The sequence below is a fragment of the Balaenoptera acutorostrata genome, chromosome 2, assembly GCF_949987535.1.
Source record: "Balaenoptera acutorostrata chromosome 2, mBalAcu1.1, whole genome shotgun sequence".
Lineage (NCBI taxonomy): Eukaryota > Metazoa > Chordata > Mammalia > Artiodactyla > Balaenopteridae > Balaenoptera > Balaenoptera acutorostrata.
The window spans coordinates 164,974,801-165,001,601 of record NC_080065.1 but is presented as its reverse complement, the minus strand read 5'-3'; the positions used below and the strand labels follow the sequence as shown (position 1 = coordinate 165,001,601).

Here is a 26,801-nt window from a genome sequence, read left to right as displayed (position 1 = left end):
CACCTTAAACTTATGCAATGTTATATGTCACTTAGATCTCAGTAGAGCTGGGGGCAAAAAAAGGACAGACTACTGATACACAACACCAGTTGGATCTCAAAAAACATGATGCAGAATGAAAGAAGGCAGTATTTATACAGTCAGCCATTCCATTGACATGAAGTTCTAAACATGAAAAACAAATCTATAGTGATAGGAACCAGATCGATAGTTATGACCAGAGTAAATTGACTCGAAGGGGGTGAGAGGAAACTTTCTGAGGTGATGAAAATTTTCTAGATCTTGATTGGATTTTAGTTATACAGAGGTATACATTTATGAAGAAGGCACTAAGCTATACACGTAAGATTTGTTTATTTTACTGTAGAGTTACAAAGTATACCCTAAATTAGGCTTTAATGTAGTTCTGATTTAAAAAGAAAAAAACAAAAACAAAAACACAAATACAAACAAAAAAACCCCAAAAAACAAATAAACTTGTTTGTTAAAGGATGAACCAGAGTGGGGTAGAAAGCAGCCTCTGAATGTCCCGCCTGAGCCCTGTCGCTTCCTAGCAAAATCCCTTAGCTGGCTATGTCTCGGTTTCAAATCTATAAAACAGGGACAATAATAATATTCCCTCACTGGGTTGCTGGACTTTATGGACCAACTAAGTTAATTCATTTTAAGCACTTAGAATATTGTTTGGCACATGGAAAGAGCTCAACAAATGCAAGCTTCAAAAAACAAATCGGCCTCGAGGTAGCGGGTCTAAAACAGCCCTCTGCAGAGGTGCCAAGTCCTGGGCTGAGAAAAGGGGGCCTCCTGAGGGCAGCCTCTGAGAGGTGAGGACTTCAGGGACTACAACTCCCGGGACGACCCAGCCGGAGCGGGGCGCACTGGAAGTTGTAGTCCTCGTCCGCTAATTATACCCAAGGATGCAGGCAGCGGCGATTCCCTCTGGGACTGGGGATGCCGGGCCTGAGCAGGTATCAGCCACGCTCTGGTCCAGGCTAGCTCTAGCCATGGGCATACGCATTCTCTTATCACTAGTCTCCCTACCGCCCAAAGGCGGTATAATCGCTCACATTTCACAGACGAAGAAACTGAAGCTCAGAGAACGACACAAAGGGAGGAACCAAGAACTGCTGACCCCATAGTCTTTGCTCTTTGTATATGTATCCTTGACACACACACACACACACACACACACAATTCCGAGGCTGAGGGAGGGGAACAAACTGTCCGCGAAGGGAAGTTTCTTTGAACGACCACGGAGTCGTATTATATTTCCTATTTAGTCACTCGCCAAGGGCACACAGTAGTAAGGGGGCGGCTGGGAGGCCAAGCCCTGGACTCTTTGCCCTTGCGCGCCCTTTGCCGCCGGACACTGAGTGGGCGTGGCCGAAACACGCTCCTCCTCCTCCCACCCTCCGCTCCCGCGCGCTTGGTGCAGTCCAGGTACTTCCTTACGCTCGCGGGAGGGAGGGTGAAGCTGCGTAGCCGGCGTGGACCTCGCGCGCGCCTGCGCGCGCCCGGGCGAAGAGGTTCGTGGACGGTTCCACTGCCTGGGGCCAGAGGGGGGGCCGCGGCAGGCGGCGCGAGCCGCAGCGGGACCGGGACCCCCGGCTGCAGCGGGAGCGACGCGCCGGCCTCCCGGTGGGGGTGGAGCCCCGCCGCGGCCCCAGGTAACGCCCGGCCTGGACCCTGCGCCGTGCGCCCCAGGCGCGGGGCCAGAGAGACGGAGCGATAGGGGGCGGCCGCGGGCTGGCATTGTAGCACGGGGACTTCCAGCGAGGCCGCTGCCTGCGTCCGCAGGGCCGGAGCTCGCTGTCCCGGGACCCGGAGCCAGAGCTGCTCCGCCCGGTAGGTCTAAGAGCCCCAGTACGGGGAGCCCCTGGGAACTACGAGTCCCAGCGTGCCCTGCGCCCCACGCATGCCCCGATCGCAACCCCTGGCGAGTGTCGGCTTCGGCTGGGCCCCAGGCGTCCGGGACAGAGCTGCAGTCCTTTGGCCTCGTCACGGCTGTCCCAAACACTTTACCAGCGCTCCTTGTCCCAGCCGCTGGGGATCCAGAGCGACCCGAGCCCTGCCCTGGGGCGGCTGCGGGTCCGGGGAACAGACCGCCGCGCGCCAGCGGCTTGGTTACTGCTTTGAGGGCGTAGGAAGGCGGGGGCTCCAGAGGGTCTGTGTCTTGTCCAAGGTCACACCTTCTGTTGCCTGAGGGCTATTAAGCCCGAGTTGAGATGGTGTCGGGGGCAGGAAGGCGACGTGGGTGTAGGAAGCTGGCCTTGGATGGAGGGAAAATGGGGAATTCGGCTGGTCTCATCTCTCCCTGGGTCTGCCAGGCACCCCCACTCTTACAGCCCCCGACTTTCATCACCGGATGATGTGGTGACGGTACCTGCTCCTTCCTCTGCAGACCCTGCGGGTTCCAGTGGTGAGAGCTACAGCGGGGAGGTAGTCAGAAAGGGGAGCCCCTCCCAACGCCCTGCCCTCAAAGCTCACACATTCAAGCGCAGACCCAGACCCAGAAAGCCAGGCAGGTACCGCCGAAGATGCACACACAAGTGAGAGCCACTATTGACTCATTGAGGTAGGTATAATCACCCCCATTTTACACCTGGACAAACCGTGAGCCTCATAGAGGTAGTGACTTCCTCAAGGTCACCAAGCTGATAAAAGGCAGAGCCAGGGTCCAAGCCTCGGTGGGCTGGCTTCAGAGGCTCTGTATTTAACCATCAGTGTATGCCTGCCCCCTCAGTAGCCTATAGGAGATGAACAGCAGTGCTACACACATTAAGTGCTCAGTAAATGTCATCTGTCGTTAGTGTTGTCATCATCCTGGTTTTACAGATGAGACTGAGGAAGAGTGAGACCACATAAGTGACCAAGTCTCAAAGCTGGAGCCAGAGTGCTGCAGCCCTGAACCCAGACCTGGGAACACCTTTACAGACACTCTGCCCTCCCCCATATGCACAAACAGCCTCTGCTTTTTAGGGGAGCCAAAGCTTGGGGCTCAGGTGTGTTCAGGCCTGCCCTGAGCGGAGAGGACTTGGCAGGGGGCCTGTCAACCCCCAGCCTGGAGTGTGAGGCTCAAGTCTGATGCCCTGGGGTAGCTGGGAGGTCTGTGTCCTGAGCTGGCTTTACCAGGCTGTATTGTGTGTCCCTGGATGGTCCCTCAATCTCTATGTTCTACCAGCTCCACTTGGGAAGGCCCTGCATCTGGAGGAGAGTTTGAGGGGTCTTAGAAAAAAGGAGTGGAGTACTTTCTGATCCTGATGGAGGGGAGGAGGCAGCCAGCTGTCCAGGTCTTAGGTAGGCAGATGGAGCAGGAGAGGGCCCCAGCAGGAACCGATGACCCCGCCTTCTTCCTGCGTGCACAGAATCCCTCCCATCTCCTGCAGAGGAGGCCTGGGAGTGGAAGCTGGAATGTAGCATCCAGTACTTTGCACTCGAGGGACCAGGATTCAAATCCCTCTCTGTCACTCTTCCACTCTGGGATCTGGAGAGTCTCTTGCCCCAGGACATCTGTGCTTTTGATTATTGAGCAACACTTGGGGACCCTGTGTTGGCATTTGTGTTGCATGCAGCAAACTTAATGTTCGATTAAAATGTGATCCCAGGTTTGCCCCTTGATGGCTGTGTGACGGTGGGTGAATCATATCCTCTCTTGCCCAAGCTTCCTCATCTGTAAAATGGAGCAAACACTGGTACCTAGCTCTTAGGTCATTGGGAGGACCAATGAGATGATCAGGGTGGGACTTGCCCAGATCATGCAGAAGACTCTAGAACCCTGATTTCTCCACAGAACTTCGAGGCAGATGCCTGGGCAAGAGTGAGCCACCCCTACCTGGGCCACACTTCTGGGATCTGTGGTAAGGGGAGTCATTTCCTTAGCCACTTTCCTCATCTGTGTAAGATGAAAGTAACAGAACCTGCCTTCAAGGTGGTGGGGGTGGGGTGATAAGAATGGGGCACATAGTAGGTGTGCAGGCCGTGGGCCCACGTTGGGGTTCCACAGCATAAGACTTGTCAGTGAACCTGAGAGGAAAGTCCAGACTTCTGGCTTCTCTGGTAAATCTGGTAAAATTGAGACTCCTTCCCTCTTGCTCCAGAGTGATTCTGCATGCACCCAGCAAGGTTTTTCAGAGGGAGAGGTGTTATTGGCCTCCGGTCCTGGGGGGAACCCAGAGGTCTGTGGGAATTTACTGAGGGCCTCCCAGGGGTGTAAACCAGAGGGTCATGCATGAGAGAACGCAGGGCAAGGATTTCCTGGCCCTGAAGCATCAGGGGCAAGGAAGGGCAATACAGAGTCCCTTCCTTGGGCATCCAGGGAAGTGTGAGCCAGGCCCTGCTGCGGGTAGGGAGAGCAGTCCCATGGACATAGCTTCTGCCATCCTGATGTGGTGTAATAATAGTCATGCTGTATATTGAAGAAGCCAGGAGATGGTCAGGAGAGGCTCCGAGGAGGCAGCCTTTGAGCTGAGCCCCAAAGGTTGAGCAGGGTTTGGCCAGAGGTGAGTAGGGGTGTTGAGGACATTTTAGACAGAGAATGGCACAGTCAGAGTCTTGGTGGCTTCAAAGGAGTAACTGGATTGTGGAGTAGTTACTGGAGTCGCTTTCTGAGGGTGGGGAGTGGTAAAGGATTTTCACATTGTGGCCTCGGGCAAGTCACTTCACCTCCTTGAGCCTCAGATCCTCACCCATAAAATGAGACTGGTTACCACTGTGGTGTCTGCCTCTCAGTAAAGGCTGGATGTCAGTGCACTTAAAAATGCTGAGTCCTCTTCCGCCAGGAGGAGATTCTTTATTTATTTATTTATTTTTGGCTGCGTTGGGTCTTCGCTGCTGCGCACGGGCTTTCTCTAGTTGTGGCGAGCGGGGGCTACTTTTCGTTGCGGTGCGTGGGCTTCTCGTTGCAGTGGCTTCTCGTTGCAGAGCACAGGCTCTAGGCGCGTCAGCTTCGGTAGTTGCGGCACGCGGGCTCAGTTGTGGCGCACGGGCTGTAGAGCACAGGCTCAGTAGTTGTGGCGCACAGGCTTCGTTGCTCCACGGCATGTGGGATCTTCCCGGACCAGGGCTCGAACCCGTGTCCCCTGCTTTGGCAGGCAGATTCTTAACCACTGTGCCACCAGGGAAACCCAGGAGGAGATTATTGACTGAGACACGAAGCAATCATGACAGGGTTGTGTGCAAATTAAATGGCATGAAGTGAAGGTCAGGGTGCATCTAGGCCTGAGTTCAGAGACAGAGGAGTTCAGTACAAGCTAGAGACTTCACAGCTTCCTATAAGAGGTGAGATGGGAGCAGAGCCTCAAGGGACAGAGAAGAGGAATGGATTGGTAGAAAGGAAGAGAGAGGGCATCTCAGGCAGGGAAGGCCAGAGGGAGCACTGCCATGGTCGTGGGAGAGAGGCTGGGGAGAGGTGAGCCTGAAAAGTTTGGTAGGGGAAGCTTGTCTTGTTAAGCACAGCCCTGAAAGCCAGGCATTAGGGAGCCATTGCAGGTTCTATCCCTACACAGGCAAGCAGGGGGTGGTCTTAACAATGTAGGCACTTTGAATGTGGGAAGGATTTTCTGATTGCTTTTACAGAGTGAGAAAAATAAAAGGTTGGAGGGGATTTAGGAGAAGGGAGAGTTGCTGATAAGGAGATGGTTAGAGAAAGGCATCCCCATTTATTCTCATGCACACATAGTTTAACTATGATGGATAGAGTTTGGCATTCCAGGTAACATCCGTAGCACTGCATCATGAATTTGATCTTCTGTCCTTAGAGATATGCAAACAGCGAGTGGGTACCATTTTCAGTCATTGTGTTGCTGGCTGCCATCCACAGTGTGGTGTCAGATTGTTGCTGGTCTAAACAACACTTGGATAAGCATATCTGTTCCCCAACTTCCTTCTGGATTGTTTCCACTGAATACCCTTCCCAGAGGGGGATTTCTGACTCTAAAGGAACACAAGTTTTTTATGGCTTAAAATATTTAAAACATACTCTTTCACAGTAATTTTCTTTAGAATTTTCAGTAGGTTATACTGTATAGAGTTTTTTTTGTTTTGTTTTGTTTTTAAGGAGCAAATGTACAAAAGCATATACAATGAAAAGTCTATCCTGACCCAGTGCTCTCCTCCAGTTCCCCCTGAGGACAGTTATTAATCAGTTTCCTGTATATCCTTCCAGAAATATTCTATATACAGATACTGTATATATCCAATTTTTAAAAACATTGATACTGTTACACTGTTCAGTATCTTTCAGTTTTTAAATTTGGGATTATGAAATATACCAAAGAAGCACAGAAAATCACACACACACCCCCAGCAACCCCACCACACAGGCTTAACAAATGTTTAACATTTTGTGCTGGTATCTTGTTTAGGGCTGTGCTGGAGGTAGCCCTATGTCAGTGCAGCTGCATACAGAGGAGTCCAGTTATTGATTATATGCATAATTTATTTGGCCTGTTCCCAGCTCCCAGCTTTTTTTTTTTTTTTTTTGCTATCGATGTAGAGATAATACCCCACTTTGTATAATGTCTGCCTGGGGAGGCATCGAGGCAAAGGGGAACGACGCTCGGCTTTGGCTTGGGTTCAAGTATCTGCTCGGCCACTCTTCCTCACTGTGTAACCTGGGGTGAATGACACCCCTCTTGATTCTCTCTACCCATCTGTAAAATGGGCAGGTTGTAGTAATCCGTCTCATAATTGCTAGGAGGAGTACAGTAGAAAACTAAAGACTTAATTGGGTTTAGTTTCCCAATTCCCCATAAGCAGGGAGCTTTCTGAGGCCTCGCCTAGAGCAATTAGAGCGCGGGACGACTGCTGCTCCAGCTTCAAACTGTTCCCCGCCCTTTTCCCTGGCCACGCTGGGGGCGGGGTGGTTAAATGTCTCTGTGACGTCAACGCGAGCCGGGCCAATCCTCCTTCCCGACAAGCGTTCGCTTATTTGCATGGGTTGCCCATTATTGGTTCGTTGGGCCATCCAGCCCCTCCCAACTTTAAAGCCACCGCGCAGTATAAACAAGGAGATAGGAGGCGGCCAGGCCATGATGTCATCGCGGCGCAGTAGCTTTCGGGGCTGACGTCATCTCCGGGGAGGTTGCCGGCCCAGGGCTGTTAGAGCCTTCCTAACCACTCGGACTGGCTTAAGAGCCGCTCCTGCCCCTTCGAAGTTCAGGTCCATTGCGCTTGTGTCCCAGGCGCCGGCCCGAGGAGGGGACCATGACACAGTAAGTCCTGGCTGCGGCTCTCCCGGCGGGACCCACTTCTCTGGCGGGGAAACAGCCTCAGAAGCACGAGTGATTCGTGAGTTTGCATAGCAAGTTAGAGTTACAGCCAATTTGTGTTGCTTACCGCGGGGTCTCCCATCTTTAGGTCAGACCATGTGGCCCCGCCCCTTTCCTGTGATGGCTGCGGGCACTTTAAGTGAGGAGGTGGGGGCGAGAAGGGGGTTTAAGAAAAAAAAAAAATCTGCCTTCCAAGATGGCGGCCCACTAATTACGTGCCGAGTCTCGGCGAATGATTGGCTCTTGGCTCCCCCGAGGGGCGGAACTCTTAGCAAGGGGCGGGACCCTCGCGGGGAGCAGCCGGCTACTGTTTGCCGGAACCTCCCGGCGCGCCCCCGCGAGCCCCCCTCCCTCCCGGCGCGCGAGCCCGCCGCTTCGAATGTTGTGAATCAAATGTGGGGTTTGTTACATTCCGCTGCCGCCGCGGACAGTTCTTAAAGGGCCAGCCGCCGGCAGCTGCGCAAACCCGGCCGCGTCCTGCGCCGCCTCCCGCTCCCCGAGGGCCTGGGCCGAGAGATTGACCGCGTGTGGGCCTCGCGAGGCAGACGCCCGGCGGACGGACAACAAAGAAAGAGGGCCCCGGAAGAGCCGGACTGCCCCCGGACCGGGGCGGGTGGGGAAGGGAGCACATTGTTCCTCAGGGCGGGGGCTCTTAAAGGGTCCAGGCAGCACACTCCCAGCCACCCGCCCCCTGCCCAGCTTGGCCGTCCTAGATCGGGAACAAAGGAGTCAACGTGTGGCCAGGCGGCCGAAGGTGAGTCGGGGCCAGAGCCCCCAACTCCCGATTTCCGCATCCATGGAATTCCTGCCCCCCTTCCCCTGGGACTGGGGGCTGTGATCTAGCTGGCTCTGCAGGAGTTAATTATGGGCAGTCCGTAGGGGGGACGGCGAGGCCTCTAGAATCCGGGACCCCTCCCCACCCCCAGCGCCCCCCAAGGCCAGGCCGAGTCTCCCTTCTCCAGAGGCAGAGCGCTGCGGTTGGAGAGGAAGGAGCCGCCCCCTCCCCCTGCCGCCGCCACTTCCTTTGTTGTTGCTTTTGTCTCATGCCGAGCACATGGTCCGGGATCCTCGGCTCTTAAAGTCACAGCGCTCTGGCCCCGACGCCGCAGTATGGCCTCCAGCCCCCGATGTCCCTCCGAGCCCGGCACAAAGGAGTGAGAGGGGGACGAGGGAGGCCCCTCTCTGGGCGAGTATCTGTACCACGTCCTCCCCACCCCCGTCCCCAGTCCCAGGGAGGGATGGCTGAGGAAGCTCCCCGAACCCCGCAACCTGCTCCTGGCCCACACTCCCCGAGGGCCTGGGCCGAGAGATTGACCGGAGACAGAGATAGGACAGTGTCCTCAGGGACACTGGTTTCCTCCCCCAGTAATGTGACTACCTGGTTTTTTGCGTCTTGCCTCTTGTGGCTTTATTTGGGAGCTCTGGGAAGGAGAGATTTCCACTCCCATTTTACAGTTGTGGCAACTGAGGCTCACAGAAGGGAAGATTTCCTTGACCAAGGTCACCCAGGGAGTCTGGGCTGGCCAACAACTCTTAGCTCGCAGCCTGGTGGTCCTGCTCTCAGCTGCCTCCAGGCCCCACAGTTGGGGAGCTCTGCTTGCCCACCAGTCAGTGCTGGGACCGGCCCGCCTCTTTTTTGAGGGGTGGGGGGGGGGCTTCTCAGCCGGCCTGAGTCTGCTCCTGTTCTCAGGGCCTGACTTGGCTTATCTGCAAAACAGTCCCTGTACCTGCAAACAGCCCCCAGGCCCAAATGATATGTCAGGGTCTCCCTAGACCAGGATGGGGATAGGAAGTAGGGAGTTGGCTGCCTCCTGGGGGAGGGGGTGGATGCAAGGTGCAGTCCCTGCTTTTGGGCAAGATTGGATTTAGGGACCCTCAAGACCCTTTTACGGAGACCTCACTGAGAGCCCAGCACAGAGGAGGTGTGGTGAAAAGCAGAGCAGTTAGGTGGTGGCCTTGTTGTTTGACCTTGAGCAAGTTGCTGCTCCAGCTCTGGGCCTTACTTGCTTCTTTCCACAATAGGTCTAGTCAGGATGCCTGAAAGAGAAAGCTCTCCTGATCTCCTTTAGGGCCTGCAGTAGAGAATTGTCATTAGGTAATTCTTGAGGTTACTGATGGTAATGAGAGTCAGGGGTTGAGGAAATCTGGGCCTAGGGGGCCAGCCAGGACTAATTCTGTCCCTCTTTGGCTTTGTGGTCTGCAGCAAGTTACTTCCTTTCTCCTGGTCTCAGTTTCCTCAACTGTGAAGTGGGTGAGTTCCCCATGGGCCATCTCTGTCTCCAGTCAAGAACCAGGGTCCCCTCCCTTGCCAGCTGGGAGGGGATATTCCCTGAGGGAGGCATGTTTCTCAGCTGCCTCCTGCAGAGCTTAAAGTAGCATCTTTAAGCTGCTTTGGGGGTGGGAGTGAAGGTCAGCCTGTCGTATTTTCTGATAGTGATCATTCACACCTAAGCTTTACAAATCACTGCAGGCCTTTGAGCAGTCCTGGGAGGCGATTATTGGGCTATTCCCATTTTACAGATGAATAAACTGAGGCTCAGAGAGTGGAGGCGATGTGCCCAATCCTCAGCCAAGACTCTGGCCAGAAGTCAGGGTATTGTGTGTAAGAATGCAAGGGTCAACACTGTCATCTTTGGCACCATCAGCCACAGCTCGAGGCCTTCTGTCTGGTGGTTGGGTTTCTCAGCTTCTTGCCACTTCCTTTCCTGAGGTGTGGGTGTGCTTGAAGAGGCTGGCCAGAGCAGATTCCCATGGGCCTAGGCCTCTGTGATTCTGCACCCCTGAGCCGTGACACTGCCCGGACTTCAGCAAGACAGCCTGGCACAAGAGGAGCAGTTGAGGCCACTGCCATGTCCCAGTGCACTCACAACTCCAACTGACTGGCCTTGGACCTCACTTCTCTGAGCCTCAGCATGCCTACTTCTGAGGGTTGCTATGAGGACTTATTAGGATGGCACATGGGAAGTATTGTAGTTCTTGTTAATACTCCTCATAGGCAGGACTGTGAGCCCCAGGATCTCTGAGGTCAGTTAGAACAGAGGTTCTCAAACACCTGCCTGTGCTGTAGAAACTGCTGGGGAATTTAGTAGAAACTAGGTGCCCTTGTTCCCCAACCCTCCAAAGATTCTGATCCAAAAATCTTGGGTGGGTCAGGAGTCTGTTGTTTCAGTTATTTAGGGGTTTCCTCTGAGTCTCTCTTGGCCTTTGTTTGCTCGGCTGGATTATCAGCAGGAATCAGGGAGGCTGTGTGTGTACACATGAGTGTAAGGATATGCACTTGGCCCACGCTGGGGGCTCACGACCCCAGTCACCTGTGGTGGGCAGGCAAGGAATGGGCCTGGCGTGGCCTGGAGAGAAAACTCATGCCCAGAGTGAGGTGGGTCAAGCAGAAATGAGGGCCCAGTGGGACCAGATTTTCTGCTTCCTTCCTCCCCCCTCACACACAACACACTGAAAGGACAGATTTTTTTATGTCCCAGTTTTTAATCATTGGCACTAACTTCACTGCTGCCAGACATGGCCTTAGACCTATGTAATTGGCTCTCCAGTGTGCATTTACCACATCAGGCCTGCCCTGTGCTGGACACAAGCTGGTCACTGGGCCCTGCCTGTGGGCCCTGCCCGCCCCTCTGCCAAGTGCTGGAGCCCAGGTTGGGCGGGAGAAATGTGAATTTCAGCTCTACTGTGGCTGTGGCCTTGGCCCTGTGCTGTCTTATGAAGTGGAGAAGAGCCTCCCTTTCAGGCTCATTTTGAAAGTCAGGGCCCATGCACGTAAAGCCCAGCACAGAGGAAAGGGACAAGGTGTTGAGGGGACAGTACACCGGTTCCCTAGCTGTGTTAGCAGGGAGGCGACACTTAAAGCTGGGTATGAAGGAAGCATAGGAGTTTTGTTAGATGGTGGCAGGGTTCCCTGTGGCAGGAACAGCCAAAGGCTGGTCCTGTTGGATGCGCCCGTCAGCGTTGCAGGGCCTGACAGGTTCCAGAGTTTTCCCTGCCAGGGCCTCATTCCAACCTCCGGAGTTAATGAATGGTCCCCCCAACTTCCCCCACCTGGACCCTAGCTCCTGCCCCGCCCCATTCTCACTCAACTTCCTCCCTTAGGTTTAGGTTCTTGCTTCCTCTTTTTTCTCAGCAAGCCCCACCTCCCATTTGGGGGCTGTGTTGGGTCAGGTTTGCACGCACTCCCCCCACACACAAAGGGCCTGGCTACACGCCAGACCCACCAGTTCACCAGAGGTTGACTTCCTTCATCGCGTCCTGCCAGAACCCTTGGGCTGGACCCCTTCAGCATCAGTGTGCAGCAAGAGGCTGGTAGTCAGTTCACCTCCCAGCTTTGACACTTATTGTGAGGCCTTGGGCAAGTCCTTTTGTCTCTGAGCCTCAGTTTTCTCTTCTGCAAAATGAAGCTAACAATACCTTACTTGAAGAGTAGGTGAAGTCCCATTTGGGTAGGCACTGTGGGAAGAGATTATGGAAAGAATGCATACAGTCGGCCCTCTCTATCCATGGGTTCCACATCCATGGATGTAACCAATTGCAGATTTAAAATACTTAGGGAAAAAAATTCCATAAAGTTGCAAAAAGCAAAACTTGAATTTGTCACTTACATAGCATTACATCATATTTATATAGCATTTACATTGTATTAGGTATCATAAGTAATGCAGAAATGATTTAAAGTCCATGGGAGGATGTGTGTAGATTATATGCAAATATTATACCATTTTATATAAGGGACTTAAACATCCTCGGATTTTGGTATCGTGGGGGTCCTGGAACCAATCCCTCGTGGATACTGAGGAACGACTGTACTGACTTGTCTTGGACTGGGAACCCCGAGGGCAAGAACCAGTCAGAACGTCTCACCTGTTACCAGTGGAAGGAGAACTAGGCCCCAGGCCTGTTTGCAATCCATCTTGAGCCAACCAGACAGAAGGGAGGACGCTGGAGTCCCCTCAGGAGCCCCAGTTACCTAGAGGTCAGAGTTGTAGATCCCCACGCCAGGACAGGGTTTCCTGGAGACCCCACCCTGAGGGAGCCTTACCAGAGCCCCCTGGCCTGAAAGCATGCCGGCCAGTCCTCTGAACTTACCCTGAGGTGGACCCTGATCTCATTTCACAGAGCAGGAAACTAAGGCCTGGACTCCCTGCAGGCCAAACCTGAACCCTAGTGCCAGAGCGCAGCGCTGCCTGGGGAGCCCAGGGTGTGGTGGGCATCAGTGGCCTCTGGAACCAGGCTGCAGAGGTTTAATTCTGTCTCCCCGACCCCTAATGGAGCAAGGGACTGGACTTCTCTGTACCTTAGTTCCTTTGTTGGTTTGCTTCCTAGGGTTGTGAGCCCTGGCCCAGCCCCTCCACCCCTCTGCCTCCCCTGATGCAGCCATGGGCTCTGGCAGTGACTAGGTGGCCGCCCTCTGCCCCTGTGGGTCAGCGGCGATTCTCTGCAGGACCCAGCAGCAGCCCAGGCCAGCTCTGGGGAAGGTAGGAGGGAACCTCCCAGTCCTGTGGAGCCCGGAGCCCCTGGTACTGGAGCTGTCAGCCTGGGCTGGGGCACAGGGGCCAGGGGTGGTAGGGCACAGGGCCCTGAGCTGTCTTCCTTCCCCAGTGGGTAGTGACCTTGGCTTCTCTCCATGCTCTGTGAATGAGCGGCCCCCGTCAGTGCTACTGGGGCTTCCTCTCTGTGGTGCAGCCCTGGCCGTGAGGGCCCCCTGGCCAGCCCACCTACCCAGGATGAGCGCTTACCCTCCCAGCAGCCGCCGACCCGACCAGCATACCTCCCCGTAGAGGAGCGCCGAGCCTCGGCTCCTGCCGGCGGGAGCCCCCGAATGCTGCACCCAACCTCCCAGCAGAGCCCGTTCATGGTTGATCTCCACGAGCAGGTAAGCGGAACCACCCCCCCCATGCCCACGCCCACGCCCCGCTGCCCCTGGCCTCTGGCGAGCCAGTCTGGGGAGCAGAGGGAGCAAGCCCTGACTTCACCTTCACCAAAGCTGGCCCGGCAGGACTTTCCTTTTCACCTGGGGGCAGCCGAGTGGCCTCCCTACAGTTCCTGGGTCTCTCTCCTCCTGCAGGTGCACCAGGGACCTGTCCCTCTGTCCTACACAGTCACCACAGTGACGACCCAAGGCTTCCCCTTGCCTACAGGCCAACACATCCCTGGCTGCAGCACCCAGCAGCTCCCAGCATGCTCCGTGATGTTCAGCGGGCAGCACTATCCCCTCTGCTGCCTCCCGCCCCCGGTGAGTGAGCGCCTGGGCCTCCTGCCCCACCCCCAGCTGAAGGCCCCAGGCACAGGCCAGTGTCAGAACTGAGCTGAGCTTACAGCACCCATCCAGGCTGTCAGTGTCTGCTCGGCTCCAGGCCACAGCCCCGTCCAGAACGGCGTACGTGCGTTCACGTCCAGTGGGAGAGCACTTCAGAGTTCAGGGACCTCCCTGCTCCCAGTGCCTGCTTTATGGTTTGGAGTGGTAACTGTGGGCCTTAAGAGCAAAACATCCTGCCTGGGAGGTCTAGGCCAGGTATGGATGGTCCAGAGGCCTTTGATTGGGACCGCTCGCTGGGTGGAATGGCCCCTGGCCCAGCCACAAGCAGACCCAGCCCAGAGCCCAGAAGAACATTCTCCAGCCTCTGCCCTCTTTCTCAGCAGCTGATCCAGGCGTGTACCATGCAGCAGCTCCCTGTGCCGTATCAGGCCTACCCCCACCTTATCTCCAGTGACCACTATATCCTGCACCCTCCACCGCCAGCCCCACACCCCCAGCCCGCTCATATGGCGCCTCTTGGGCAGTTTGTGTCGCTGCAGACCCAGCACCCACGTATGGTGAGTCTGAGCGATGGGTCTGATGCTAGAGGGGATGGCAAGTGGGGCAGGGAAGTGGGAGCTTCCCTTGTCACTGACTCTGCTGACCCACCTCTGCTTCTTCCAGCCCCTGCAGCGCCTTGACAGTGACGTGGACCTGCGGGGGGATCAGCACCCCCTGGGGAGCTTCACCTACTCCACCTCTGCCCCGGGCCCAACTCTGTCCCCGTCCGTGCCCCTGCACTACCTGCCCCATGATACCCTGCACCAGGAGCTGTCCTTTGCTGTGGTAAGTGCCACCCCCCACCCAGGATCTAGGGTGACCAAGAGACAGGCCTGTGGCTGACGTGCACCTGGCCCCCCTCTCGCAGCCATATTCCCACATGATGCCCCGGAGACTGAGCACCCAGAGATACCGCCTGCAACAGCCGCTCCCGCCACCACCCCCGCCGCCTCCGCCACCACCATACTACCCCAGCTTCCTGCCCTACTTCCTGTAAGTACCTGCACATCTGCCCCAGAGCTGTGGCGCCCTGTTCTTCTGGGCCTCTAGTGGTTAGACCCAAACACAGCCCCGTGGGGCCCCGGGGCCTCTCGAGCCACCTAGCATCCCCGCCAAACCATACATGCACACTCACGCTCACCAGCTGGGCTCCCTGCCCTACTGCGGCATCTTGGGACAGACACTGGGGTCCCTGGTGTGAACAGTGCAGAGTTCTGGGCTTTGTTTCGTGGCGGGAGTCGGGAGCAGCTCTGCGCCCCTTATGCCTACTGACCTTGACCCCGGGCCCGCGTACCTATCTCCCCCTAGCTCGATGCTGCCAATGTCACCAACAGCAATGGGGCCCACCATCAGCCTGGATCTTGATGTGGATGACGTGGAGATGGAGAACTATGAGGTCCCGTGGAGCCCTGTCCTGGGAGGTGGGGGCTTGGGGGACTTCCAGCCCTGGCTGCCACTGACCCTCCCCTCCTGCACGTGTCCAGGCCCTCCTGAACCTGGCAGAGCGGCTGGGAGATGCCAAGCCTCGCGGCCTCACCAAAGCGGACATCGAGCAACTTCCATCGTACCGCTTTCATCCCGACAGCCACCAGTCAGAGCAGACGCTGTGAGTGCCCTGCGCCCCCTCCTGCCTCTGTGTGAGCACAGATGGGTTGCGGTCTTCCCAGGGTAGGGCTTCGTGCTCTGCCGCGAACCTGCCCTCGCCCTCAGTGTGCGGGTGACGCTCTGTGCCCTCCTCCCAGGTGTGTCGTCTGCTTCAGCGACTTCGAGGCACGGCAGCTGCTCCGGGTCCTCCCCTGCAACCACGAGTTCCACACCAAGTGTGTTGACAAGTGGTTGAAGGTAACGTAGCCACGCCCGCTCCCAGGTGTTCCTGGTGTGGTGAGGGAGGGGGGTGGACTGGAGGGCTTCCCTTCGTGTCCTCTTCAGCATCCAGAAGTTCCGGCTCCACTCAGGGAGCCAGGTCCCCACTGGGCAGCGAATCAGCCCCGGATGGGATGGGGGTCTGGTGAGAGTGGAGCCTGATGTGTGGCTGCTCCCCCCAGGCCAACCGGACGTGTCCCATTTGTCGGGCTGACGCTTCTGAGGTGCCCAGGGAGGCTGAGTGAGGTCCACAGCCACCCAGGAGAACCCTGCCCAAAGCTCTGGAAACTCCGGGGGCCCGGGAAGGCCGGGGAGGGCGTGGCCCAGGCCTGCCCTGCCGTTTCTGCCTGCATCTCCAGAGCTGGTGCCAGGGTCAGCCCGAGAGAAGCCCCTGCAATAAGCCCTTGCATTTGCCAAGCTCCAAAGACTCCCTCCCCATTTGCCCACCAGTCTAAAAGACGCCTGCCAGGGAGTGGCCTGAGAGTCCCTAACTCAGTCTTTCTCCTGTTTGCCCTCGGGTCTGTCTCCTCTCCCTGCCGGCACTGGGAGCCAGGGGTTCATCCCCCTCGTGTGGCTGGTGGAGATCCTTGGCCCCGGGATGGGCAAAGGGGGTGCTGTCCTGGGTCGCCTGGTCTCTTGCACTGAAGTGGTGTGGTCTCTGCTCAGGTGGCACTGACAGCCGTGGCCAGACGGTGGCAGGAGGCCAGTGGGTTCTCCTGCCTTGACCCCAGACAGACTCAGGCAGCCAGCCCCACCCAGGTTGCTGTGGGGTGGGGCTGGCTCCCTAGAGCACCATAACCTCGGGCACAACATTCCTGCCCCAAGCCCAGGCTGGAGGGCATCAGAGCCAACCTCCCGAGCAGGTGGGAGGCAGGCCCTGACCCAGGGCGGCATGTATCCTGAGGGGGCCTGGACCAGGCCAGGGAGAGTGATTTCCTGTGTTGCAGGTGGCCACCCCTGCCTGGCGGTGACAGGGCCCAGACCCATGCCCGATCTCCCCTCTCTGTCGTTTTGCATGAACGTGAGGAGCAGCAGTTTTTGTTTATTCATTTGGCCCGAAATCGCGTGTAGGATTTGAGGGTGTGGATTTTTTTAAACAATTTATTTTCTTTTGGTTTAATGGGGGGGTGTATAGGGACCAACCAGGACCAAGTGCCCAGGGGCAGGGAATGGTCTGGTGGTGCCGCCTGGTCTGCATGCATGTGCGCGGCTGGGGCGGGGCCGGGCGGCTGTCGGTCATGGGTGGGGTTTGAGGGGGGCGGGGGGAGGTCTGTGCTCAGCTGATAACTGCCATGCACTGTACTGCACACGTCCCCAGAGCCTACTGGGACCGTACGCTTTTCAGGGCATTTCTCCCTCTCTAGCCAGGGCCTGTCTCCCACCTGCCTGGGCGTGTCTCCTCCAGGGAAGTCCCAGGAGGACAGGGTCCAAGGAGGGTGTGGACCCCGCCTCCAGGGGCCCCCTCCCAGCCTGAGCCCTGCCCTCCAAGACCTGGAGGAGCCCCCGGAGGGTCTGGCCAAGCTCCCTACCCTCGCCCACCCAGATCCCATTCCGTTTCTTCCTCAGCCCCCGCTGGGGTTGCTGCCCCGAACGAACCGCGTGTGGGGCCGGCACATCCTAGCAGGCAGCCCCTGGCGCCTGCTGCCTCAGGGATGCTCCAACCACCCTCGTTCTCCCGCAGCGGCCCTGGCCCCCCGCCTCCCCCCAGCCTGCCGTGGGGCCCCATCAGCCGGGCCCCACCCCATGGAGAACCCAGAGTCTTACTGTATATAACTCCAGGTGACATTTCTATATTTATAGCAGTGTTGAAACCCCACCTGTTTTACACAGAGAACTACCCTCTCCGACCCCCTCCCTTCCCCACCCCCCAAAAAAAAGGTTTTCGAAACCCTTAACGGTTCCTGGGGCAGGCGGAAACAGGCTCACAGATGGTGTGTTGACTGCAGCAGTGATTCCAACGAGCAGCTATTGGGGGGGGAAACACAACATTAAAAAAAAAAAAGTTAAAAAAAAAAGATTTATAAAACAATTATTTAGGATGTTTGTGATTTGCCGACCTTGCTATAGATGCCATGTTACCAATGATTTCATGTGGTGGGGGCTTGTCATTGTTTACTCTTTTATTTACCAACTTCTGGCCTAGGCATGACAGTGGGTGCCGTCCCCCAGCTCTGGCTGGACCCAGCGCCTGTGTTCTGTGTTAGAAAGAAAGGTCTTTTATATATACATATATATATATATATACATATATATATGTATATATATATATATATATATAATTACATATATATATATAAATATATGTAATTTGGGGAGCCCTGTTCCTTGCACATTTTACAGTTACCTCATTTTTCCCATGTATGTATTTGAGAAAATGCTAATATATAGAGAAAAAAATGGTTCTTAAAGCTTAAATGTGTGGTTTTCTCCATTCCATTGGATTCACATTGGTTTGTAGCATTTAACATAACTAGTATGTTGTATTATATATGTGTATACTGATTGAAATTTTTAACAGATTTGTACTTTTTTTAAAATGAAACTTGCTAGTTCTGCTTGACCAAGTAGTGCAATCATTATTTTTTTTAATATTGTTGCTGATTTCAGAGGGATATTCACTAATAATAAATGTATGATGTATATCGAGTACTGCCCAAGCTGCCTTTGGCTGCCTGTGTTCTCGTCCTTTTGATGGGAAGTGCGGGTGGGGGTGTCGGTCTGAGAGTGGGTAGGGGGCAAGGATGAGGGGGCCAGAAAAGATTGTTCTTCGCTGTGGAATCTTGGGGGAAATGATACCTCCTGATGGAGAGGGATCTACGGGGCCAGTTAAGTGACAACTTGCTCCGGGCCAGACTGCTTCATGGGCAAATTAGGATTCTGTTGGCAACCGACAGGATTCCATCTAACTGGTTTGAGGGAAACGGCACTTAACTAGTCTGTCATTTAAGTTCTGGAGGGAGGTTCTGCTTCAGCCTGACCAGATGGGGCTCAGGCGTGTCCTAAGGAACCAGGTATCTCTTCATCTTACAGCTTTGTTCTGCCTGGTGCTTCCTGGTAACTCTAGCTCAGTTTCTTCTAATTTAGCATCATCTCCATGCAAAAACTGTTTCCCCCCCAGTAATTCTAATAATTCCTGGTCTGGAGTCTTGTTAGACCAACAGGTTGCACGCCCATCCCTGAACCGTGTGCTACTGTTAGGGAGCTAGAACAGCATGACTGGCCCAGCCTGCATTACATACCCACCCACCCATGGGCCGCACTGAACCTACAAGGATTTGAGCCCCTCATCCTCAAGCTCAGTGGGGACGAAGGGCCCGAGAGCCACTAAAGGGGCCAGACTGGTGATGTGGGTACGTTCCTCTTCTCCACGGTGGCTTGTGGTATGGCAGGGCTGCCCGCTGACTTGACAGTATGTCAAAGCAACATGGCTGGGAGCAGGAGCAGCGGGCCAGGGGCAGGAGACCTGCTGTGCCTGTCTGTGATGCCACTATCATCTGTGACCTTGGTCAGGGGACTTCTCTTTCAACCTTTGGATCATCGGCAAAATAAGGGTCAGGCTCAGTTGAGTGGTTACCTAAGTGTGTTTCAGAGAAAGTCCTGTGGAACATAATGGCGTTTCTGCAAAAAAGGGGCTCTGGTAAGATAAGTTCGGGAAATTCCATGTTGAGAAAGCCTATATCGCAGGGCTTTTCTGAGCCTTGGCTATGCTGATGTGTGTTGTAAATCTCTAGCAGTGGATACATAACTCCGGGCAGCATTTCCTACATTGGGCTTCTTTGGCCACATGCCAGGCCAAGTTGCATTCTCTGGCGCACACTGGGGCATGGTGAACTAGACCAGTGGTAGGAGCTGAGTTCCCAGTCTGAGTGAACTGTCAGATGGGGAAGTCTCTAAGCCTTTTTTCAGTATTTCAAAAAGCCTGTAGGAAAGGAAAATCACAGAGCGTATCAATGGATGCAAAAAAATTTTTTTGGCCAAAATTCAACATTCATTCATGATAAAACTTGGCAAGATCATCCATACAAAAACCTACAGCTAACATCATCCTTAATGATGTGAAAGACTAGGTGCTTACCAGCCCTGAGATCAGGACAGGCAAAGATATCTGCTTTCACCACTTCTATTCAACATCATACTGGAAGTCCTAGCCAGCACAACAAGGCAAGAAAAAGGAAATGAAATTAGGAATGCAGATTAAAATGGAAGAAATCAAACTAACTCTATTGTAGATGATATGATGAAGATCTATGTAGAAAATTCCAAGGAATCTACAAATAACTAGAACTAAATGAGTTCATCAGGTCATAGGATATAAGATCAATATACAAAAATTAATTGTATTATTTCTATATACTAGCAATGAACACATGGAAATGGAAATTAAAAACCTGATGATAATATTTACAATCACTTGAAAGACAAAAGAAACGTAAATCTAACAAAACATAAGACTTGTATGTTGAAAACTACAAAACACTGATGAAACAAGGCAAAGACCTACATAGAGAAACATGTCATGTTCTTGGACTGGAAGACAGCATAGTAAATTGTCATTTCTTCCCAAATTGATCTCTAGGTTTAATGCAATTCCTATTAAAATCCAGCAAAGTTTTGTGGGGTTTTTTGACATACTGCCATGCTTATTTTAAAATTTACATGTAAGGGCAAAAGAAACCAGAGTAGCTAAGACAATTTTTAGAAACAAGAATAAAGTGAGAAGAATCACTCTGCCTGATTGTAATATTTCACTGTAGAGATGCATTAAGACAGTTTATCAGGAGAGGGATAGACAAATAGATCAACGGAACAGAATAAAGAACCCAGAAATAGACCCACACAAGTACAACCAACTGATTTTGGAACATTCAATGAAGAATAGTTTTTTTCAACAAATATTACTGGAGTAATTGGATAGCCATAAGCAAAAAGAAAAAAATCATGAATTTAAAGGTGAAACATGAAACTAGAAGACGTTTAGAAGAAAACAAATGAAAATCTTCACTGGGATCTAGGGCTAGGTGAAGAGTTCTTAGGTATGATACCCAAAACAGTCCATAATGCTCAACATCACTGATCATTAGAGAAATGCAAATCAAAACTACCTCACACCAGTCAGAATGGCCATCATCAAAAAATCTACAAACAATAAATGCTGGAGAGGGTGTGGAGAAAAGGGAACCCTCTTGCACTGTTGGTGGGAATGTAAATTGATACAGCCACTATAGAGAACAGTATGGAGGTTCCTTAAAAAACTAAAAATAGAACTACCATACGACCCAGCAATCTCACCACTGGGCATATACCCTGAGAAAACCATAATTCAAAAAGAGTCATGTACCACAATGTTCATTGCAGCTCTATTTACAATAGCCAGGACATGGAAGCAACCTAAGCAGCTCTATTTACAATAGCCAGGACATGGAAGCAACCTAAGTGTCCATTGACAGATGAATGGATAAAGAAGATGTGGCACATATATACAGTGGAATATTACTCAGCCGTAAAAAGAAACGAAATTGAGTTATTTGTAGTGAGGTGGATGGACCTATAGTCTGTCATACAGAGTGAAGTAAGTCAGAAAGAGAAAATCAAGTACCGTATGCTAACACATATATATGGAATCTAAAAAAAAAAAACACACAATGGTTCTGAAGAACCTAGGGGCAGGACAGGAATAAAGACGCAGATGTAGAGAATGGACTGGAGGACACGGCAAGGGGTAAGGGTACGCTGGGATGAAGTGAGAGAGTGGCATGGACTTATATATACTACCAAATGTAAAATAGCTAGTGGGAAGCAGCCGCATAGCACAGGGAGATCAGCTCGGTGCTTTGTGACCACCTAGAGGGGTGGGATAGGGCGGGTGGGAGGGAGACGCAAGAGGGAGGAGATAATGGGGATATATGTATATGTATAGCTCATTCACTTTGTTATAAAGCAGAAACTAACACACCATTGTAAAGCAATTATACTCCAATAAAGATGTTAAAAAAGAAAAAGTCCATAAAAGAAAAAAACTGAAACTTGAACTTCATCAAAAATTAAAACCTAAAAAAAACAAAAAGGAAAAAAAAAAATTAAAACCTAATTTGCAAGTCACATATCTGACAAAGGACTCATGTCAGATATATAAACAACTCACAAAACTCAGTGAAAATCAATCCAATTAAAACATGGGCAAAAGACATCAACATACATTTTAGCAAAGGATATTTATTGCGTTCAACACCATTAGCCATTAGGGATACACAAGTTAAACCACAATAAGATTATTACACCTATTAAAACAACTAAAATAATAGTGACAATGTCAAATTCTGACAAGGATACAGAGAAATTTGATTTCTCATACGTTTTTGGTGGGAATGTTAAATAGCACAGCTACTCTGGCATATAGTTTGGCAGTTTCCTTTTTATATTTTAAAACCTTGTTTAAAATATTAATTTTGATGCAGTCTATCATAAATAAGTCAGTAGAGATGGATCTGTGAAGTGAGAGCCCTGTGCCATTGGCTGGGGAGCGCTGTTCCAGCTCATCCCAGCCAGAGCGCACGCCTTCCATGTTGTTCCTGTCCATTGATTGCTTCCAAATCCAGATGACCAAATAGTCATTGATCCCCAAAGTAAGCTCAAAATAGGTTGGCTCAGCCATTCTCAGCATCTGCACCCCTCTTAAATCCTGGGTAAACCAGGAGAGGCATAAAAAACCCCAGCAAGTAGCAAATTGGCCGCTCTTGAAGAGCTGCTACAGCCCCTGCTCTGCCGCTTTGCCCAGCTTCACCATGGTAACGGCCTAGCATTTTCTTATAAAACTGAGCATGCACTTACTATATGACCCACCAACTGCACTCCTGGGCATTTTATCCCAGAAAAATGAAAACGTGTCTACTCAAAAAATACACACCCAAGAGTTCAATAGCCATTTTTATTCTTAATATCCCCAAACTGGGACAACCCAAATTGTCCTTCAATGAGTAAATGGATAAACTGCAGTCCATCCAGATGGTGGAACACCACTTAGCAGTGAAAAGGAATGAACGATTTAAAAAAAAAAAAAGTATTTATTTATTTATTTATTTATGGCTGGTTGGGTCTTAGTTGGGGCAGGTGGGATCTTTTGTTGCGGCACACGGGCTTCTCTCTAGCTCTGGACCGCGCCAGCTCAGTTGCCCCGCGGCATGTGGGATCTTAGTTCCCTGACCAGGGATCGAACCCACGTCCCCTGCATTGGAAGGCGGGTTCTTAACCACTGGACCACCAGGGAAGTCACCAGGGATGAACTATTGACACATGTGACAACTTGGAGGATCTCAAGGGAATTATGCTGAGTGAAAAAAGCCAAGCACAAAGGTGACTTATAATTCCATTTTTACAATACTGTCGAAATGACACCATTAGAGAGATGGAGAATAGGTTAGTGATTGCCAGCGGTTGGTTAGAGATGGGGGACTAAGGTGGGATGTGTGTGACTACTAAGGGGTAGCAGGAGCAAGATCTTTGTGGTGATGGAACAGTTCCATATCTTGATTATGGTGTGGTTACATGAATTTACACGGGTGATGAAATTGACAGAACTACACACACCCACACAAATGGGATATGTAAAACTGGCAAAATCCGTGGATGGTGCCAACGTCAATTTTCTGGTTTTATACAAGATGTTATCGTTGAGGGAAATTAATGTACGTAAGACCTTTTTGTGATGTCTTTGGAACTTCCTGTAAATCTATATTTATTTCAAAATAAAAAGTAAAGAAAGGGAAATTGGGTAAAGATTCGACATTATGAATCAGAGTAAAATCATATCATCTCTGGGCTGCGATTCTGCTACGTAAGGTGTGGCAGTGGCGGTGGGTAAGAGGTTATTGTGGTTACCTCCTTTCTGTCAAAAGCTCTGCCTGCCACCAACTACAACAATGCCTGGCCCATGGTGGCCATTGTTTTGAATGAATGAATTGCCAGTAAAGTGTGTCTTTATTTTAATAACAGTTGGTGTCATTGGCAACATCTTTCCAAGCGTCACACACTACAAGTTGTCCTTGGAGGGAGGAGGGTGGAGCTCCAGGACTGGATGCTCTCTCACTTTTGGGCTCAGTGTCCTTTGAACTCAGCTTGTATGCTGACAGGTAGAACATTCAGGGTTCTTCTCTGGGCACAGAGGGTGTAACAGTCTAAACATTCCATAAAGGCAGTTTAGTTGCCACCGAGTCCTCAAGGCCTGGTAGGGTGCTTGGTTTGTCATTCAACAAACCTGGCTGAGTGCTTCCGCCCAAAGCCAGGCACTGTTCTAGGCCTTGGGGAAACTCCAGTGAATGAAACAAAGTTCCTGCCTCCAGGAAACTGGCATTCCAGAAGGAGAGACAGACAATATACAAAAAAACAATAGTTTCAAATATAACAAGGGCCATGAAGGAGAATACAGGGAAGGGCACCCTGACATAGCGGTGGTCTTTCAGAGGAGGCAACATTGAGATTAGTGAGACCTGAGCGATGACAAGGAGCTAGTCAGGAGAAGAGCATTCTAGAGGGAGGGGACAGAATGTGCAAAGGCCCAGAGGCAAGAATGAGTTTGGGCAGGAGCACAGGGTGGAGTTGGAGAGGAGGCAGGGGCCAGGTCCCATAGTGTTTGCTCCTCAACACCCTGAGTTGAGGTATTTATTATCTTCGGTTTCCATTTGGGGGAACTGAGGCTCAGAGAGGCCTGGTTTCTAGGCGCAGTTAGAAAATGCGAGAATCAAGATAGCTTTGTAGTCTCCACTTCTAAATTCTCCACGTCAGAGAATCTACCTCTGAAAAGCCCACACGGAGGCCTCCCTTTGGTCTCTTCTTCCCCCTCTTCCAGGCTCCAGGCGAGCCCTCCCCGACTGCCACCTACAACTTCCTGGATGCAACAGAAAGTGGAAGATCTCTGTCCCTTGGAGGGGTCCTTCGGGGGCTGGCAGCCACAGAAGGAGTTCTGTTTATTTTTCTTTTCCATCGTGCCCTGTTTTCACCCCCTTGTTTTGGGTGCTGTTCTCTCTGCTTGGAAGACCACTCACATTTCGTGAGCACACACCACACCAAGTTTTTCTCTCACGGGATCCTTCTTCTGTTTTCTTGACTGTAAAGCTGTTCCTACCTTCCTCATAGTTCCCACTGGGGAAACTGAGGACTGAGACTCAGAGAGGGAGATGCCGTGTGTCCCCTGCTCCCTTGGCCCATGAGTCACACTAAGTTGCCTCAAATGCTTTGAATTCTCTCCTTCTGGTAAGTATGCTCCCTTCCCAAAGCCCAGCTTGAATGTCCCCTCCTCAAGCGAGCTTCCTCAGATCCCTCCCTCAAGCCAGAGCAGGCCACACTCTACTCTGGTTTCCACTGCACACCACGCAGATGGCTCACCTGTTATGAATCCTTCTTGTTGCCCATGACTCTGCTTCACCAGACCAAGGACCATCACATTCGCCACATTCCCAGACCCTAACAAAAGGGCAAGGACACAGTAGGCATCTGTGAGTGTTTTCTAAATAGATGACTGAATAAGTGAATAAATGAGTGAGCTGCTGGGAGGAAAAATATGTGGGAAGTTGACCCCAGTCCCAGGGCCCAGATGATCTTACACAGGCCCTGCCCTCTCTTTGCATTGTCCCAGCGTAGTGAAATTAACTCTTCTCTCTCTCATTATTAACTATTTTTGGTATGATGATGTCCACTCCCTGGCCTCCACTGACAAGCTGGGACACACCCATCATCCTCCACTGTTACTCTGACCACAGATGAAGTGCAGGCTGGGAAAGCCCTCCGAACAGCAGAGGCTCACGGCCGGCTGGTCAGTACTCAAGGCCATGGTAGGTCGCCTGAGGGGCTGGCGCCAGGGCCCAGATCTGCCAGAAATTAGCCACATCTGCTGAGTATGAATGGATTTATTTTAGCAAATACATAAACATTTTAGGTGATTTTAACCAAAGCATATCCAGGAAAAAAAAAAGCTGAAGCAAATATGCAAAAATATCAATGTTAATTATTTTGAGTGGTGGGAATGTTAATGATAGTTATTTTCTTTACACTTTTCTGCACCATTTTATTTTTATTTATTTATTTATTTTAAACATTTTTTATTTCTTTAATGTTGTATCTATTTTGTTTATTTATTTATTTTTGCTGCATTGGGTTTTTGTTGCTGTGCGCGGGCTTTTCTCTAGCTGTGGCGAGTGGAGGCTACACTTTGTTGTGGAGCACAGGCTCTAGGCGCGTGGGCTTCAGTAGTTGTGGCATGTGGGCTCAGTAGTTGTGGCTCACGGGCTTAGTTGCTCCACGGCATGTGGGATCTTCCCGGACCAGGGCTCGAACCTGTGTCCCCTGCATTGGCAGGCGGATTCTTAACCACTGCACCACCAGTGAAGCCTTTCTGCACCATTTTAAAAGGCTCTGCCTCTGTTGTATGGGGTGCAACTAAACACAGAAACTTCAATCTGCTTGCCAGTTATGCTCCAAATGTGGGAGTCCTTGACATCTGAAATGTGCCCTCTACCTGCGACAATCCCTTTCCCACAACTGCACTCCACCCACCCTTTCTGAAACCTGGACCCCACCCTTTCTGAGGTCTGGCTTTCCATTCTGGGACCGACCTACCCCATAGTCTTTCAACACATCAGTTTTTTCCTTAAATTAGCTAGAATGGGTTTCCTGTTTGTTTGCTAACTAAAGACCTCTTTAGAGATAGGTGCCAAAAGGCAAGCGCTGTGTGAGAACATCCAGGTGTGTGCAGCTCTGTGTGTCAAAACTGGTATGCCAGGCCAGTTATGATTTACATCTACTCTCCTGCCAGTACCTGGGTGATAATGAAGCCAGAGTTAAACAAGAGTCTTGTCAATGTGATTGATTCTGGAAGACTAGAATCATGTGGTCTAGGCACTTGCCTTCCTGGCAATCAGAGGAGTTTGAAAAATTGACAGCACATCCTTTAAACCATTTCTATTGAATATGAGTTTTCTTGGCCTGGCTTTAGGCAGGAAAATGCCTGGTGTGTCTAGGGAACAATCAAGAGATCTGTGTGTGTTACTTAGTGTGACCATGTGGAGGAACAGAGAAAAATGAAGTTATGAAGTTCCATCAGGGCCCTAGAATTGAGGCCCCAACTTCTAGGCTGGGGAACTGAGAGCCTCTGAATGCTCCCAGGTGACCTCTGTTTTCAGAAAGAAATCAGCAGCAGTGAGGGAGGTAGACTAGTGACTTTTTGTGCATATTCCCACCGTGTATTCTGGTCTCAGTCTCGCCTGGGCCCTCAGTTTGCTGAGACAGACTTCTGAGTCTTCCTCTACTCTGTCCTGCTCTCTAAAACAGCTATTTTAAATCTCCCCAGTCTTCTTAGACCTCTGGCCCATCACTTCCCC

General features: G+C 51.8%; 1 protein-coding gene and 1 pseudogene across 16 annotated transcripts; one reads left to right on the top strand and one right to left on the bottom strand.

Moving 5' to 3' along the window:
* The first annotated feature begins 1,430 nt into the window (after positions 1-1,430).
* On the top strand, positions 1,431-18,089 carry RNF44 (ring finger protein 44). 16 transcript variants are annotated; one of them, XM_057539311.1, is made up of 13 exons: positions 1,533-1,667; positions 2,402-2,575; positions 3,791-3,857; positions 12,597-12,748; positions 12,957-13,146; positions 13,339-13,506; positions 13,911-14,087; positions 14,194-14,355; positions 14,438-14,562; positions 14,878-14,965; positions 15,054-15,175; positions 15,312-15,411; positions 15,615-18,089. In XM_057539311.1, exons 4-13 carry the CDS (start codon positions 12,642-12,644, stop codon positions 15,675-15,677), a joined length of 1,302 nt encoding a protein of 433 aa, XP_057395294.1. In that variant the 5' UTR covers positions 1,533-1,667; positions 2,402-2,575; positions 3,791-3,857; positions 12,597-12,641; the 3' UTR covers positions 15,678-18,089. The 16 variants fall into 16 exon arrangements, with proteins under 16 accessions (XP_007169800.2, XP_057395302.1, XP_057395294.1 ...); XM_057539319.1 differs by lacking the exons at positions 1,533-1,667; positions 3,791-3,857 and adding an exon at positions 1,448-1,526; XM_057539283.1 differs by lacking the exon at positions 3,791-3,857.
* Positions 17,324-22,216, bottom strand: LOC114236267 (mitochondrial import receptor subunit TOM7 homolog; annotated as a pseudogene).
* Positions 22,217-26,801: the final 4,585 nt, after the last annotated feature.

What these genes read in the sequence shown, in the direction of transcription:
- RNF44 (XM_007169742.3), top strand. Translation starts at nt 8,396, where the DNA reads ATGTCCCTCCGAGCCCGGCACAAAGGA. An exon ending in TCCGAGCCCGGCACAAAGGA is followed by an intron (nt 8,423 to 12,596) that starts GTGAGAGGGGGA and finishes TTTGCTTCCTAG; the next exon opens with GGTTGTGAGCCCTGGCCCAG. An exon ending in TGGAGATGGAGAACTATGAG is followed by an intron (nt 14,966 to 15,053) that starts GTCCCGTGGAGC and finishes GCACGTGTCCAG; the next exon opens with GCCCTCCTGAACCTGGCAGA.